The following is a 17,878-nucleotide window of genomic DNA, read 5'->3' as shown; positions in this document are numbered from 1 at the left end:
ACCAAGTTGTTTATTTTTAAAAAATAGTTAGATAGGCTGAGGTTAAAAAAAAAAACACCAGAAGAACCTTTCCATGAAAAAAACATAGACTTTGGGATCCCTGGGTGGCTCAGCAGTTTAGCACCTGCCTTCCGCACAGGGCGTGATCCTGAGATCCTGGGATCTGGTCCCACATGGGGCTCCCCACAGGGAGCCTGCTTCTCCTTCTGCCCGTATCTCTGCCTCTCTCTCTCTCTCTCTGTGTGTGTGTGTCTCTCATGAATAAATAAATAAAATCTTTTTAAAAAGAAAAAAACATGGACTCATTATCAACACAATTTAGGTGTAAGTATCCAAACAAGTAAGAATTATTATGGTAATGTCCACTGTAGTGTTGCCTCATGGTAGTGTTATCCATCCTGAATATATTCATCTTGTCTAACATAATAGCAATGGGAAATTGGTCAACTGATTCCCTGCTATCAAAACAAACTCTGATCCTGATTCACCTTATCTATTAGTTAGCACTCTGAGCCTCAATTTCATTATTTGTTAAAAGGGATTAATAACACCCATTTGTCATAGGACTGATGTGTGTGATTTATAAAATCACATAATACCCAGCACAGGATGTGTTCTTTAATAAATGGAAGCTCTTTATCATCCAAAAACCTAGTTAAAAGAATCGAGGTAAATTTGGTACATGCAGAGCTAACAGATTCTTTGTGGATGGATTCTAAACTACCCACTAGAGGACATCTAGTTTTATAACATTTCCCAGAAAGAAATAATGCAGCTCAAAAAACTCAAGTGATTTGCTCATGTCCACAGAGCTGTTTATTGACAGATGAGTGTTTGTGCCTACGTCATCTGACTCCAGTTCTTTTCACTGTGTCACCTTCACTTATCTTAACACACCTATGCTATCTGGGAGTTTTCTTGTCTCATAAATGTCTAATAATCTTGTTTAAAAATCCACTTGAGAACTTTGCACCAAGTTGTAGTGACTCTATAATCCATTATCTTACCCTTCTAATGCATCCAGACAGCATTTGCCCAACTTATTACTTCTGACATTTCTTCAACCAATACTCTAAGAAATTATCTTCGGGGTTTTTTTTTTAAAGATTTTATTTATTTATTTATTTAGAATGCAAATAGGGGGAGGGTCAGAAGAAGACAGAGAAAGAGAATCTCAGGCAGAGTTTGTACTGAGGCAGGAGTCCCACACAGGCTTGATCCCAGGACCCTGAGATCATGACCTGAGCTGAAACCAAGAGTCAGATGCTTAACGGACTGAGCCACCCAGGACATCATTTTCCAAGGTCTAGAAGACTAAAGCAACATAGGTATTGAAGAGTTTGTATTTTTTTTCCTCTGCCCTTCATTAAATTTCCAACCCTCCCTTCCTTTTCCAACTCCTTGCACTGGTAATCTCTCTGATGACTCTTTAGTCAGCTCTTCTACATTTTAGTCTTCCCAATGTAAATTCCCAGGTCTGAGCTACTTTGCAAGAATGTGTCATTTGTGACACTTCTTCCTATAAAGGGCAATTTTAAACTGAGGTAATCCTAGAATTCCCTATATAGACCACTGTTTTCTTGGAATGTCCTTCCCTTTTTTTCTTATGGGATTATCTGATCTTAATATCAGCTTGCGTTTCTTAAAGTCTGCTTGGAATGGCTGTTTCTCATAATTCGATTATCCAGGGTCCACCTGTATTTTCTAGCAGCAACACAATCTCCTCTGGTACATAAACTCTCTCCTATGTGGGCAGATAAGGTAAGCAGCCCTCCTAGGGAAGACAAAGAATTCTCACAAAGAATCTATCAGCTTCCAATGTTCCAAATTTACCTCAATTCTTTGAATCTGTTGAAAGAATGCAACAAAAGTGGAAGGGGGGATTGAGGTGCTACAGTGCTATGTTCACTGGATCTTGAGTGTTAACAGACCACAGCTTAGTTACTGCTGCTGACTTCTGAGGAACCTTGGTTCCTCAGTAACGGACCCATTCCTCCAGCTTTACACTGATTCTATGAGCCTCCCACACCCTTCTTGTACCTTCCTATCTCTTAAGCCACTTAGCTATCAATAGTTGCTTATGACAAAGTAAACTTCTTTGATATACTCTATTTTTATTATCTTTCCTCTAGAAGATGGATTTCCTAAAATGTAGAAATCTCTGGATAGTGTTCCTTCTGTGTATATTGCTAATTCTAAGATAACACAGTCCAAATCCTACTATTACAATTTACCTCCATTGCTGCTTCCATCTCTACTATGTATGGCTCTTGCATTAGACGCTGCAAGTTTCCTTTGACTACTCGATGAGGAACAAATGCTTTGGTTTTACTATTTATTGCCTTCTACTTCCAATCTTACCTTATTTATACAACCTTATTTTCTAGAACATGAGTTCTGTTCTGGACATGAATGGTGCTCACTGTATCTACTCAATTCTGCCCTCACCTCCTACGTACACAGTGTGGGTCTTGTGACTCAAATAGAAACAAGACCTCATTATTTCTAAAAATGATGCTTAGAAATTGGGAACAATTTGACTTGCAGTTGTTTTCACCCTAGTGTAATGGTGATTTTAAAACTGACCCAATGGGAAAGACAGAGTAAAGAGAACAGAATATTCACATGTAGAAAAATGAAAAGATTCTTTTAATTTAGGAAACGGCATCATGAACTATAATTGCATAAAAGTATCTAATGATAGCCATTCTCTGAAGAATTTGTTCCCAGGTTGGTAAAAAAAAAAAAAATGTAAATAGACATTTGCAGTTTCTATTATTTAAAAAAGACTACTTTATATAACCATTATTTGAAACAATGCTTTAAAATATTATAAAATAATCTAGCATTATAAGTCCTTAATTTCCTGTGCCAAAAACAAAACAAGCCATATTCAAACAATCGATGCCCACTGGCCCAAATATAGCCTGTAAGTTTCTAGTTTTATTCAACATGTTTCTTAAGCAGATATCAATGAGCAAATTTACCAAATTCTGAATCCTTCCTCATCTCCTTCAACCACACCTTATAGTAGGAGAGTGGGGAACAAATTAAATATAGTCAAAATCAAAATTCTTATACAAGCTGTGGCTGAGAACCACAGAAGAGTAAACTATGGAAGGCCCTCCAGAGAAGAGCCAGGTTGAGGCCTTTCCATCAGTGTTCCTTATAGCTCTGTGTTTCTAGGGGTACTCTAGAAGCTTCCAAGAAGGAGGAGAGGCAGGCTCAAGGCAAGAAGGGAGAAGAGGTTTTATGCTCTGACCCTGCTTCAACTGAAGCACTTCCAACTGCATCTAGTTTAATTGTTGAAGTTCCAGGATAGAAGCCACCCATAATTCTAGAGAAGTTATAAACCCTAAAGAGGTCTTATTCAAAATACACTATAATATTGTGTCTATTTGAGCCACATAACCCAAAGAAAATAGTTGCTAAATATTTTAAAAGAGATGTGTGAGAGATAAGATGACAGAGGAGTAGGGGACCCTAATTTCACCTGGTCTCTGGAATTCAACTAGATAGTTATCAAATCATTCTGAACACCTGGGAAATCAATGGGAACTCAGAGAAAAGAATTGCTACAATCTTACAAATAGAAAAGTGGCCACTTTTTAGAAGGTAAGAGGTTCAGAGATGTGAATCTGGGACAATATATAGGAAGATATGGAGGAGGTTAGGGAACTTGCTTAAGGAGGCCGCCGCAAAGTACTATAAGCAGCAGAGTACAAAACTAGAACTTTTAGAAGTCTGCTACAGTGGGATACATCCTGGTTTAAAGGTGCTCAAGTGGCAAAAGAGGGTGGAGTCCCAGGTGCTACAATATTCTCAGGATCCCCAGGGTCACAAGAAGAATGGGAGTGCCTCAGTGTGGCAGAGTTCCCAGGCATCAGATCAGGAAGCCAGCTGAAAATAGTTGAGTCTAGGTTCTGGCTTTCTGCACAGTGTTGCCATAAACTGCAAATTGCTGCACTGTCATGGGACTACTCTCTGATCAGGATCCCAGCAAAAGGCAGAAATCCAGGGAGACCCCACCCCGTCCCTGCCCTGGGAGGAATGGACAGGCATTGTTCCATGAAGCACAGGTCCCGAAAGTTCGGAGACTCCAACGGGGTCACGTGCCTGAGATAACAGTGCTTGGTCAAAGGCTGGGTGAATACAGAGTTTGGTTGGAAACAAGGGAGACAAGAATGAGGACTGCATTTCCTTGGGGGTGCACTGAAGAGTAGGAGGATAAAGACAGGGGTGCTGTTATATTCATTCTGCCTGTCCGTGCTGAAAGTCTTCAGGGAGCAAAACATAGTGCCCAGATACCACATAGTGCAATCTGGGGCCACTCACACTGAGCCCAGTCCCCTAGCAAGGGGAGTGCAGTTCCACCAGGGCAAGGACACCTGAGAACCAATACAACAGCACAAGAGAACCCCCCTCCAGAGGACCAGCAGGAACAGCCAGTTAGCACCAAGTTTACTGATCCTAGAAACTGCAAAATTTCAGCTTGGGGGAAAATAGTGGTTCTTTTATTATATTTTAGCCTTTCAATTTTATTTTTTCCAGCTCTTTTCTTATTTTTTCCATTCTTTTAAAAAATTCTTTTCTAGGGCAGCCCGGGTGGCTCAGCGGTTTAGCGCCTCCTTGAGTCCAGGGTGTGATCCTGGAGACTGGGATTGAGTCCCACGTCGGGTTCCCTGCATGGAGCCTGCTTCTCCCTTTGCCCGTGTTTCTGCCTCTGTGTGTGTGTGTCTCTCATGAATAAATAAATAAAATCTTTTTAAAAAACTTCTTTTCTAAAAAGAAAAGTTTAGTTTCTTCTAAAAACTTCTTTTCTAATTTTTATTTATATATGTACATATACAAATATATATATGTATGTTTCCTTTCATTGTATTTTATTATATATATATATATATATATATATATATATATATATATATATATATATATAAGTTTTTCTTTCTTTCCTATTTTGGGATCTAGTTTCATTTAACAAACAGACCCAAAATACACCAGGATCTAGTTTATGGTTTTGTTCTGTTTTACTTCTTGTTTGATTTTATCTAGTTTTGTTTCTGTTTTCTTCTGGTTTGTTTTGTTATTTTTCTGGTGTTGTTATTTTTGTCTTTTCTCTCTCTTTTATTCTTTTCTGGACATAATTACAAGATGGGAAAACACACCTCAAAAGAAAGAAGAGGAGACATTCCTCACTGCCAAGGATTTCATCAATATGGACATAAAATGTCAGATTAGAATTCAAAACATGGATTATAAAGATACTAGTCAGGCTTGAAAAAAATAGAAGACAGTAGGGAATCCCTTACCATAGAAATAAAATTAACTACAATCTAATCAGGCCTAAATTTAAAATGCTATTACTGAGATGCAGTCAAAAATAGAGACTCTAAAAGCGGGATAAACAAGGCAGAAGAGAGAGTCAGTGATATAGAAGACAAAATGATGGAAAGTAAAGAAGCCAAGAAAAAGAAAAAAAAAACTACTGGATCACCAAGGAAGATTTAAAGAAATCACTGATACTATATGATAAAATAATATTTGAATAATAGGGGTCACATAAGATCAAGAGAGAGAAAGAGTGGTAAAAGGTTTATTTGAATACATTGTAGCTGAGAACTACAAGGTTAGAAACATATGGCTGGCAGCAGACCTGTCCACAGAGATCTGGCAGGCCAGAAAGGACTGGCATGATATATTTACTGTGTTAAATGTGAAAAATATGCATCCAAGAATACTTTATCTAGCAAGGCTCTCATTCAGAATAGAAGAGGAGACCAGGAGTTTCCAGAACAAACAAAAACTAAAGGAATTCATGAACACTAATCTAGCTCTGCAAGAATATTAAACAGGATCTTTTTAGTGAAGACAGATCCCAAAAGCAACAAAGACCAGAAAGGAATAGAGAAAATCTACAGAAACAGTAACACTAAATCCATATGTTTTGATGATTACTCTGAATGTATATGAACTAAATGCTCCAATTAAAAGACATAGGGTATCAGAATGGATTAAAAAAATCAATATGCTGTCTACAAGAGACTCATTTTAGACCCATAGACACCTCCAGATTGAAAGCAAGGGGGTGAAGTACCATTTATCATGCTAATGGACATCAAAAGAAAGCTAGGGTAGTGATCTTTACATCAGACAAACTAGATTTTAAACCAAAGACTCTAATAAGAGATGAGAAAGGACACTACATCATGATAGAAGGGTCTATCCAAAAAGAAGATCTAACAATTGTAAGCATTTATGTCTCTAACTTGGGAGCAGTCAGTTATATAAATCAATTAATAACAAAATTAAAGAAACATACTGATGATAATACAATAATACTAGGGGACTTCAACACCCCACTCATAGCAATAGACAGATTCTCTAAGCAGGAGATGAACAAGGAAAGAAGGATTTTGCATAACACACTGGACTAAATGGACTTCACAGATATATTCAGAGCACTTCATTCTAAAGCAACAGAATACACATTCTACTCAAGTGTACATGGAACATTCTCCAGAATAGATCACATATTGGGTCACATATCAGGTCTCAACTGGTACAAAAAGATTACAATTATGCCACGCATATTTTCAAACCACAATGCTTTAAAACTTGAACTCAATCACAAGAGAAAATTTAGAAGGAACACAAATACATGGAGATTAAAATGCGGGCAGCCTGGGTGGCTCAGCGGTTTAGGGCCTCCTTCAGCCCAGGGTGTGATCCTGGAGACCCGGGACTGAGTCCCACATCAGGCTCCCTGCATGGAGCCTGATTCTCCCTCTGCCTGTGTCTGTTCCTCTCTCTCTCTCTCTCTCTCTCATGAATAAATAAATAAAATCTTTAAAAAAATGCATCCTACTAACAAATGAAGGGGACAACCAGGAAATTAAAGGAAAAAAAAATTTTTTAAGATTTTACTCATTTATTCACAAGACACACAGAGAGAGAGAGAGAGAGAGAGAGAGGCAGAGACACAGGCAGAGGGAGAAGCAGGCTCCATGCAGGAAGCCCGATATGGGACTTGACCCCGGGACTCCAGGATCATGCCTTGGGCCAAAGGCAGGTTCTAAACTGCTGAGCCATCCAGGGATCCCCTAAAGGAAAATTTTAAAAAATACATTGAAACAAATGAAAATGAAAACATGACAGTTCAGAACCTTTGAGATGAGGTAGAGGTAGTCCTAAGAGGGAAGTATATAGTGATATAGGCCTTTCTCAAGAAACAAGAAAAGTCTCGAATACATAAACTAACTTTATACCTAAAGCAACTGTCAAAAGAACAGCAAATAAAGCCTGAATACATCAGGAGGAGAGAAATATAAAGATTAGAGTAGAAATCAATGATATAGAAATAATACTAAAAAAACAAAACAGAACAGCTCAATGAAACTAGGAGCTGGTTCTTTGAAAGAATTAATACAATCAATAACCCCCTAGCCAGACTTATCAAAAAGAAATGAGAAAGGATTGAAATTAATAAAATCATTAAAGAAAGAGATCACAGACAACACTGAAGAAATAAAAACAATTATAAGATAATATAATGAGCAATTATATGCCAACAAATTAGGCAATATGGAAGAAAAGGATGCATTCTTAGAAACAGATGAACTACCAAAACTGAAACAGGAAGAAATAGAAAACCTGCACAGACTATAACTGGCAAAGAAATTGAAGTAGTAATAAAAAAATCTCCCAGCAAACAAGAGTTCAGGGCCAGATAGCCTCCCAGTGGAATTCTATCAAATATTTAGAGAAGAATGAATGTATATTCTTCTGAAGCTATTTCAAAAAATAGAAATGGTGGGAAAACTTCCAAACTCATTCTATAAGGCTGGCATTACCTTGATCCTAAAACCAGACCAAAAAGGAGAATTATAGATCAATATCCCTGATGAACATGGATACAAAAATTCTATCTTGTATCTTGGATCTATTCTATCTTGATGCAGTAAATACAAAACATTGATCTTATCTTGATACAGTACATATAAAACATGATACAGTACATATAAAACAACAGTACATATAAAATATTATTCACCATGACCAAGTAGGATTTATTCCTGGGCTGCAAGGGTGGTTCAGTATTCCCAAATCAATCAGTGTGATACACCACATTAATAAAAGAGGACAGAAACCATATGATCCTCTCACTAGAAGCAAAAAAAAAAAAAAAAAAAAAAGAAAGCATTTGACAAAGTATAGCATTCTTTCTTGATAAAAACTCGCTGAAGTGTAGGGATCAAGGGAACATACCTGAATATCATAAAAGCCATATATGAAAGACCACAGTGAATATCATCCTCAACAGGGAAAAACTGAGAGCTTTTCCCTAAAGTCAGGAACATGACAAGAGTGTCCACTCTCATCACTGTTGTTCAACATAGTACTGCCATAGTCCTAGCTTCAGCAATCAGACAACAAAAAGAAATAAAAGGCATCCCAATCAGCAAAGAAGTCAAACTCTCACTCTTCACAGATGACATGATACTCTATGTAGAAAACCCAAGACTCTAAAATTGCTAAAACTCATATAGCAATTCAGCAAAGTGGTAGGATATAAAATCAATGCACAGAAGCCATTTGCATTTTTGTACACTAAAAATGAGGCAGAAGAAAGAGAAATCAAGGAATTGATCCCATTTATAACTGTACCAAAAACCATAAAATATCTAGGAATAAACCTAGCCAAAGAGGTAAAGGATCTGTACTCTGAAAATCATAGAAGAATTATCAAAGAAATTGAAGAAGACACAAAGAAATGGAAAACATTCCATGTTTGTGGATTAGAAGAACAAATACTGTTAAAAGTATATGCCACCCACTGTAATCTACACATTCAATGCAATCTCTATCAAAATACCATCAAAATTTCTCACAAAGCTGGAACAAACAATCCTAAAATTTGTATAGAACCAGAAAAGACACTGAATAACCAAAGGAAAATTGGTAAAGAAAACTAAAGCTGGTGGCATCACAGTTCTGGGCTTTAAGCTGTATTACAAAGCTGTAATCATCAAGACAGTATGGTCCTGGCACACACAAAATAAATAAAAAATAAAATAAAATAATAAATAAAATTTAAAAATTAATTAAATAAATAAATAAATAAAATAAAATAAAAGACATATATCCATGGAACAGAATAGAGACCCAGAATTAGACCCTCAAATCTATAGTCAACTAATCCTTGACAAAGCAGGAAAGAATATCCAATGAAAAAAAGACAGTCTCTTCAACAAATGGTGCTGGGAAAATTGGACAGCCACATGCAGAAGAATGAAACTGGACCACTTTCTTACACCATACCCAAAAATAAATTCAAATGGATGAAAGACCTAAGTGTGAGACAGAAAACCATAAAAATCCTAGAGGCGAACACAGTAACCTTTTTGACATCAGCCATAGCAACTTCTTTTTAGATATGTCTCCTGAGGCAAGGGAAACAAAAGCAAGAATGAACTATTGGGACTTCATCATGACAAAAAGCTTTTTGCATAGCAAAGGAAATAGTAAAAAAATAAAATAAAATAAAAGGGAACCTGTGGAATGGGAGAAGATATTTGCAAATGACATAACAAATAGGGGCTAGTGTCCAAAATCTATAAAGAACTTATCAAACTCAACACCCAAAAAACAAAAAAATCCAGTCAAGAAATGGGCGGAAGATATGAACAGATATTTCTCCAAAGAAGACATACATACATATGGCCAACAGACACATGAATAAATGCTCAACATCACTCAGCATCAATGATATACAAATCAATACCACAATGAAATATTAAGTCACACCTGTCAGAATGGTTAACAACTCAGGAAGCAACAGATGTTGGTAAGGATGTGGAGAAAGGGGAACCCTCCTGCACTGCAGGTAGGAATGCAAACTGGTGTAGCCACTCTGTAAAACAGTATGAAGTTTCCTCAAGAAGTTAAAAATAGAACTACCTTACAACCCAGCAATTACACTACTGGGTATTTATCCAAAGGATACAAAAATAAAGATTCAAGGGGGCACATGTGCCCCAATGTTTATAGCAGCAATATTCACGATAGGCAAAATATGGAAAGAGCCCAGATGTCCACCAACAGATGAATTGATAAACAAGAGGTAGTATATACATACATACACACACACACACACACACTATGGAATATTACTCAGCCATCTTGCCATTTGCAATGACATGGATGGAACTAGAGGGTATTATGCTAAGCAAAATAAGTCAGCCAGAGAAAGACAAATATCAGATTCTCTCACTCGTGGAATTTAAGAAACAAAACTGATGAACATAGAGGAAGGAAAGGAAAAATGAAAAAAGATGAAACAGGGAGGGAGACAAACTGTAAGAGATTTTTAACTATAGGAAACAAACTGAGGGTTGTGGAGGCAAGGTGGGTGAGGGATAGGGGTGGACATTAAGGAGGGTACATGATGTAATGAGCACTCAGTGTTATACGCAACTGGTGAATCACTAAATTCTATATCTAAACTAATAATACACTACATGTTAACTAAATTAAATTGAAATAAAAAATCTTTTAAAAGATGATATTTAGCTCCTCTAGGCCCTGTGCTTACTGATGTATATTTTAAAATTATCTTGTCTATGTTTTCAAAAAATCTTTCTGGGATTTTAATAGAAATTACATTAAACCTATTGATTGATTTGGGGAGAACTGTTATCTTTAATATCTTGAGTCTTTCAATCCACGAACACAGTATAACTCTCCATTCTTCTATTCACTGACTTCCTTCATCAGCATTTTCTAATTTTCAGCATGTACTACCTGTATGTTTTTGGTTCATAGTATACTTAAGTATATTTCTTTTCTTTTTTCTTTTTTCTAAGATTTTATTTGTTTATTCATGCTCTCACAGAGAGAGAGGCAGAGACACAGGCAGAGGGAGAAGCAGGCTCCTTGCAGGAGCCCGATGCGGGACTCGATCCCGGACCCCAGGATCATGCCCTGAGTCAAAGGCAGATGTTCAATCACTGAGCCACGCAGGCATCCCAAGTATTTCATTTTCTTTGTAGTAATTATAAGTAGTATTGTATTTTTCATTTAAGTTTCTGAATGTTACTTGGTAATATATAGAAATACCATTAAGTTCTGTGCACTGATCTCGTATACTGTGATCTTGCTGAATTTACTTATCATAGGAATTTTTTGTAGATTCCTTGGAATTTTCTATGCAGAAAATAATGTCATCTGCAAATAAAGGCATTATTTCTTCCTTTCCAAACTACATGTCTTTTATTTCCTTTCTTTGCCTCCCTGCAGTGACTTGAATTTTGAGTGCTATATTATGTAAGAGTGGTGAGAACAAATATTCTTGTCCTGTTTCCAAACTTAGAACAAAAGTACTGTTTTTTTACCATTAAGCATAGTGTTAGCTGTAGGTTTTTACATTTTACATTTTCTTCAGCTAGTTGAGGAAGTTTCTATTTCTAATTTGCTGAGAATTTTATCATGAATGGTGCTGGATTTTGTAAAATGTTATTTCCTGAGCAATTGCTGTGATTATATGATTTTTCTTTTTTAGCTAATTACATTGATTGGCTATGGTGGATTATATTGATTATTTTAATCAATTTGAGTCAGCCTTATACCTACAATAAATCTCACTTGATCGTCCTTTTTTTTTTTTTTTTAAGATTTTATTTATTTATTCATGAGAGAGAGAGAGAGAGAGACAGGCAGAGACACAGGCAGAGGGAGAAGCAGGCTCCATGCAGGGAGCCTGATGTGGGACTTGATCCTGGGTCTCCAGGATCACGCCCCAGGCCGAAGGCCACGCTAATCCGCTAAACCGCTAGGCCACAAGGGCTGCCCTTGATTGTCCTTTTTATATGTTGTTGGATTCTATCTGCTAATATATTAAGGATTTTTGTATCTAAGTTCATGAAAGATAGTTGTCCACATTTTTCTTTTTATTGTACTCTCTTTCTGGTTTATTTATCACAGTAACAAACACCTCATAAAATGAATTAGTAATTATTCCCTCTGCTTAAGTTTTCTGAAAGAGTTTGTGTAAAAGTAACATTAATTCTTTAAATGTTTCATATAATTTTCTAGTATAATTATCTGGACACGGAGATTTCTTCTTGGCAGATTTTCAGATGCAAAGTAAATTTGTCTCTTTCTTTTAAAAAATGTATTTTATATCACAGAATTATGAGCAATAATAATTGCTTCTCCCCAGAGCTTTTAATTTTCTTATAACACTCTCTTCAATAACTTCTTTGGAAAGGTTTTGGAGGTTATTTCCTAAATTCATGAATGTAGTTTCCTCTATCTTAGACTCATAAAGTAATATTTTTAAACCCCTATTCATTGGCTTCTCAACTTCCAACAGTTTATCTCGTTCCTCACTTTGCAAGATGATACCCCACCTGCTTCCTCCTTTTCTTTCTCTCTTCTTCCTTTAAACTTCTATCAGTTTAGCTTTACCTTTACTTTAAGGACAGGGATAGCTTTCCATTCGGTCTCATAGGCATATTAATTATTCTGTGCTTGACCTACATTTTAGTTATAACAGATTAATACCATAAACAGCATTTTCATTATTATAACTAGTTCAATATTATAATGACAAAGCCAACTTGTATGCTCTAAATACATTTCTTTTTCTGATTTTTATAATTGTGATCCTTGTTAACTTACTTATAGCTCTAAAGTATGTCATATTTTAATCTAGGCCATAACTTTCTTGTATAATATTTTTGTTTATTTAATTCTTCCCAGAGTTTTTGATTTCATTTGTTTTTTCTAGTTGGAAGAAGAAACATGTACCTTCATCAACACAATCTAGTGGTTTAGAGTATGAGCTCTGGAATTATTGCCTAAGTTTGGATCCTGTGTCTACCACTAGTTAACTGTGTGACCTAAAGCAAATTGTCTTACTTCCTTATTTCTTGTTTTCCTATCTTTAAATGTTAATGATGATAATACTACTTGTCCCATAAGTTGGAAGATTAAATGAAATAATAAGTATAATGTGCTTAAGACAGTGCCTGGCACTATGTTAAAGTATATTCATGAATGTTAGCTACATTTATTGCTGTTATCATCCCCATCATCACCATCTTCATCATTTTTACTATTATATCTCATCATTTTACTATTTTATCTCAACATAACATTTACTGCTTAGAATCAATTACAAATGGCGTTAGGAAAACTGGGCAGCAACATGCAAAAGAATGCAACTGGACCACTTTCTTATGCCATACACAAAAATAAATTCAAAATGGATGAAAGACCTAAATGTGAGATAAGAAACCATCAAGATCCTAGAGAACACAGTCCATAACCTTTTTGACATTAGCCATAGCAAAGGCTTACTAAATATGTCTCCTGAGGAAAGGGAAACAAAAGCAAAAAATAAACTATCAGGACTTCATCAATATTTGTTCTATGAAGATCCTTCTAGAAGACTACTTACTTCCAATTTTTTAAAAGATTTATTTATCTATTTTAGAGAGAGAGAGAGCACGAATGGGAGGGACAGAGGGAAAGGGAGAGATAATCTAAAACAGACTCTGCCCTGGACTCCACACTGGACTCTCCGACATGGGGTTCATTCTCATGAACCTGAAATCACTACCTGAGCCAAAACCAAGAGTCAGATGCTTAATCAACTATGCCACTCAGGTATCTCTACGGACTTCCAATTTTGATTATTACAGTTTTATAGGGGTTTGGGTTTTTTTTTTTCTTTTTTAAGACTGTTGTAGAGCTGTTACCTTAACACCCATTTTCACTGGATTCCTTTGTCATTTCTTTCATTTCATGGCTTCTTATTCCTTGTGTTTTACATGAACCTTTTCAAGTAATTTCTTCAAAATAATGATTTTAAAGTAAGCTCATTAAGCTCTTGGATATCTGAAAATGGCTATAATACAACTTTAAATTCAATATCACCTTCCTTTGAAGACCTTGCTTTATTGACTTTTAGCATCTACTTTTGATGTTAATGCATCTTTATTATTCACCTGATTTTTGCTCCCTTCCAAGTATCCTGCTTTACTATGTGGAAACTTTTATTGCTCTCTTTATAATTGGAATTCTGAAATAGTGTGGAGAAATGTTGAATGATGTGTTATTTTTAGTCTTCCTCTTTGGCTCTATGTGCACCTTTTGAATTTAGAGACTTCTAACTCATCTATTTCTGTGTTTTTCTTTGAGCATCTTTCTGTGTATGTGTGTGTAACTCCTGTTAATCAGATGTTGGAATTCCTAGGTTGCTCTTCATATGTTTGACACTTTTGTTTAAATATATTTTTTGCTTTATAAATTCTCTTTGTCTGTTTGTTCCAACATCATGGAGATTTTCTTGTCTTTGTCTTCTAGCTGTTATAATTTATATATAAGTTCAGCAATCATGTTTTCACTCTTGAGAGCATTTTCTTATTCTCAAAGTGTTTCTTTTTCAGAGAAACTTACTAATGATTTATGAATTCAGTATCTCCTTAAATCCAGATATCTCCCACTCAACATCATTAACCCATTCATGAAAAGAAGACATTCTGTGTGGGATCCCTGGGTGGCTCAGCAGTTTAGCACCTGCCTTTGGCCCAGGGCGCGATCCTGGAGACCCGGGATCGAATCCCACGTCGGGCTCCCGGTGCATGGAGCCTGCTTCTCCCTCTGCCTATGTCTCTGCCTCTCTCTCTCTCTCTCTCTCTATCATAAATAAATAAACATTTATTTTTAAAAAGAAGACATTCTGTGTGAAATATGCACTGGTAACCTATTTTCCATCATTTAAAAAGACAAATTAAAGTCCTAGCAGATTTCCTTAACTGTAACTTGTGACTGAAACACAGTGAAACCCTCCTTCACTATATAAAATGTTGAAAATAATGCTCTTGACTGGAAAACAGAATGGTTGTTATAAAATGGTTTATATGCATGTTTCTCTGTATGCAGCATTCTCATGATGCATCATGAGTATTTTTTTCCCAACAAGGCAGGGCAAACAGCACACATAAATTAATATTAATAAATTAATAAACATGTTAGAAGAAGGTAAAGGTAAAATTTGCAACAAAAATAGGGCAAATACCTTGGATGTCCTGTAGTTCACGAAGAAAGGAACACAGGAAACATGAAAAAGGAGGAGAGCTGAAGTATAATCATGGTCACTGGTACTGGAAAGTGATATCATGGGTAAGCAGAATTGCAAAGGAACAATTTCAGGCAAACTATGAAACTCAGAAGCTTACAGATTCTTTATCGCTCCTGTACTGAAGCAGGGGTACTAAATGGATCTTCAGGGAGGCAGATGACATTTGAGCATGAAAAACTACAGAATGGAGCTTTATTTACTGTCCTCTAGTTATGTTTATAGAATTCTTTGCATAGTGCTATAAGGAGGATCAAGCAATAACATCTCCACCAACTTCATTATCACTGTGTCTGTATAGCCCACAGATTATTTTCAGCAAGCCATGTCTCATGGTTTAATTGAATGCTTTCCAAGTTACCATTAACTCTTCCAACTGATATTCTAACCAAGTTCAGTACTCGCTAATTTATCAGTATGATATTTAAAGAATTCTTCAATATCTTCTTCATTGACCTTTTCTCAAAGCCAGTTTTCTTTGCAAGAGTTAATGAAGAATTGCAACGAATGGCTCAATTGCAAAGAATGTATATAATGATGTGAAGCTTCTCTCAGTGTCAGCAACATTTGGCACACACATTTGTGGACACTAGGCATGCTTTTCAAAACATCTATTGGTAATTTTGATGTCTTCCAACTATATTTGGAATATAGCTAAATAATTTTTCTCTGTATCATTTTTAAATGTTTTATTAATTTTGGGGACATAAGTTTTTCTTATGTAAGTATCAGCTTAAAAATTGTGGTGCTGAATGATACATTTATTGTAGAAGTTTGAGACTTAAACAAATAGGGGCACCTGGGTAACTCAGTCCTTTAAGCATCCATCCAACTCTTGACCTCAGCTCAGGTCTGGATCTCAGGGTCATTATTTCAAGTCCTGCATTAGGCTCCACAACCAGCATGAAGCCTCCTTAAAAACGAAACAAAATCAAACAAATAATAATTCCACCGAGGAAATATCAAATGAAAAGACATTTTTTAGGATATATCTGTAAATATAAACACACTACCTTAGAGTTTTATTTCTAAATTCATTTATAAATAATCCGTATCTTCTGGTTTCATTTATCTGTCTTGTACCCTTTTATTCTGCAAACGTTACTCAAATTATCTGACAATTCTTAGTTGTCTTTACATATTCAAGAATGTGGCAATATGAAAAATAACTGACATTCTGTGTGTACATAGGCTGGAGTGGTACCCTGAAAGACTTTGATTTAGGATGAGTAGGCCTTACAGATTGCAAAATCTTCAGGTTTTTAATTGTGAAGCCAAAGCTATACCAGTTAGGTAGTTCTGCTCAGAGTGCTTCCTTCAATTACTTTATAAGACTCTTCTGGGTGTATATTTGTACCAGACAACAAGTTCAATAGAGTAAAATTGTGTGTCTCCTGTTATTTTTCTTCTAATTTTCATTATTCTAATGGCTACAAGTACTATTTTAGAAAAATAACTGAATTGTTTTTTTTCCTCTCCACTACTGGCAGTAATTAGACTTTCAAATAACAGAATTAAATGAGCCCAAGTTAAACATTAGAGGAATACAACAAAAAGCAGAATTACTGTGGTTTCATTACATTAAAAATGTTAAATAACTCATTGTCAAGTAATGTAGGAGGAATTTTTTTGTATGTATATTATAAAAGATATGAAAAAGGTCAGATTAGGCATTAGAAAAAATTCTTTGAAAATAAAGCCAACAAAATATATTCTGAAGCATCCTTCCCAAGAATTGCTAAATTAAATTTTAGAAATATTTATGCAGTTTATTTACTCAGTTTCTCCAAACATACAATAATCTCAGATTAGTATAAACTAATCTCATATAGTGAAAATGCTAAACAAATTATATGTCAATAAGATGTAAATTATTAAATTTATGAATACTTTAAAAGGAAGTGGAGAACTAACTGAAATCAAGCAGTAAACAAATAATATATACATGTGCACACACATACACCCAAACATTAAAAGGTTTCTATTTTTCTGAAAATATATGCAGGACAAAACTAAAATATAATACACTAAAATGGTCATTATAATTCTTTCTAGATGTCGGAATATGTAATTTTTATTTAGATTTGTTTTATGTGTGAGGATGTTTTGGACTGCAAATAAAAGAAAATTCAACTCAAGTAGATGAAAAAATAACGAAAAGCTATTATTTCACATAGAAGGCACTCCAGAGGTAGGAAAGTAACAGTATGGTAAATTCCACAGCAGAATGATTTCATCACAGTTTGAGTTCTCTCCATTGGGTTACTTTGTGCTCCTCAGCATGGTTTTGCTTTTGTTCTTGGGATTGTTCCTTTGTACAATTAAGATGACTTCAGTATCTCTAAGCACTGCACCTCAAACAATATTCAAAAAACAAAAGGGTAAAGGGAAGTATATATTTTTCGCAAGCCCTTCATAAAAATGAGGAAAACCTCAGACCCTGTGAACAAAATGGATTGCATGTCCATTTTTAAACTCATTATTGACAAGGAGAATGAAATTAAAAATATTGGCTTAAATTAATCAAATTCAACTCCTAGAGCTGGGAAGGGGTCCTAACCTTCCCTAAAGAACATGCCCACCCAATACCTGAACATATCAGGTTTGGGCTAGCAAGGAATAACATCAAACAAGACCTAATAAATGAAGAGTTATTATATATGTATAGGGTGATTGTGTTATTTTCCTAATGCTGCTAGAACAAATTACCACAATCTTAGTGGCTTAAAAGAC

The 17,878-nt window shown here is 35.5% G+C and overlaps 1 protein-coding gene across 4 annotated transcripts in view; it reads right to left on the bottom strand.

Annotated features, from left to right (window-relative positions):
• QRFPR (pyroglutamylated RFamide peptide receptor) overlaps nt 1-17,878 on the bottom strand; it is a 61,856-nt gene that overhangs the window by 24,150 nt on the left and 19,828 nt on the right. For 3 of the 4 annotated variants that reach the window (XR_013358895.1, XM_077861169.1, XM_077861167.1), the window contains exon 2: nt 15,945-16,058. The exons of the other annotated variant lie outside the window; for it this stretch is intronic. Coding sequence is in view for 2 of the 3 variants with exons in the window: in XM_077861169.1 (XP_077717295.1) it covers nt 15,945-16,058 (114 nt within the window). In the remaining variant the exon portion in view is untranslated. The remainder of the gene's footprint in view (nt 1-15,944; nt 16,059-17,878) is intronic. 4 annotated transcript variants of the gene reach the window in all.

Source organism: Canis aureus, chromosome 20 (assembly GCF_053574225.1).
Source record: "Canis aureus isolate CA01 chromosome 20, VMU_Caureus_v.1.0, whole genome shotgun sequence".
In the NCBI taxonomy this organism is placed as follows: Eukaryota; Metazoa; Chordata; class Mammalia; order Carnivora; family Canidae; genus Canis; species Canis aureus.
Note: the sequence above shows the minus strand (reverse complement) of the source record. Positions and strands in the feature narration are given on the sequence as shown.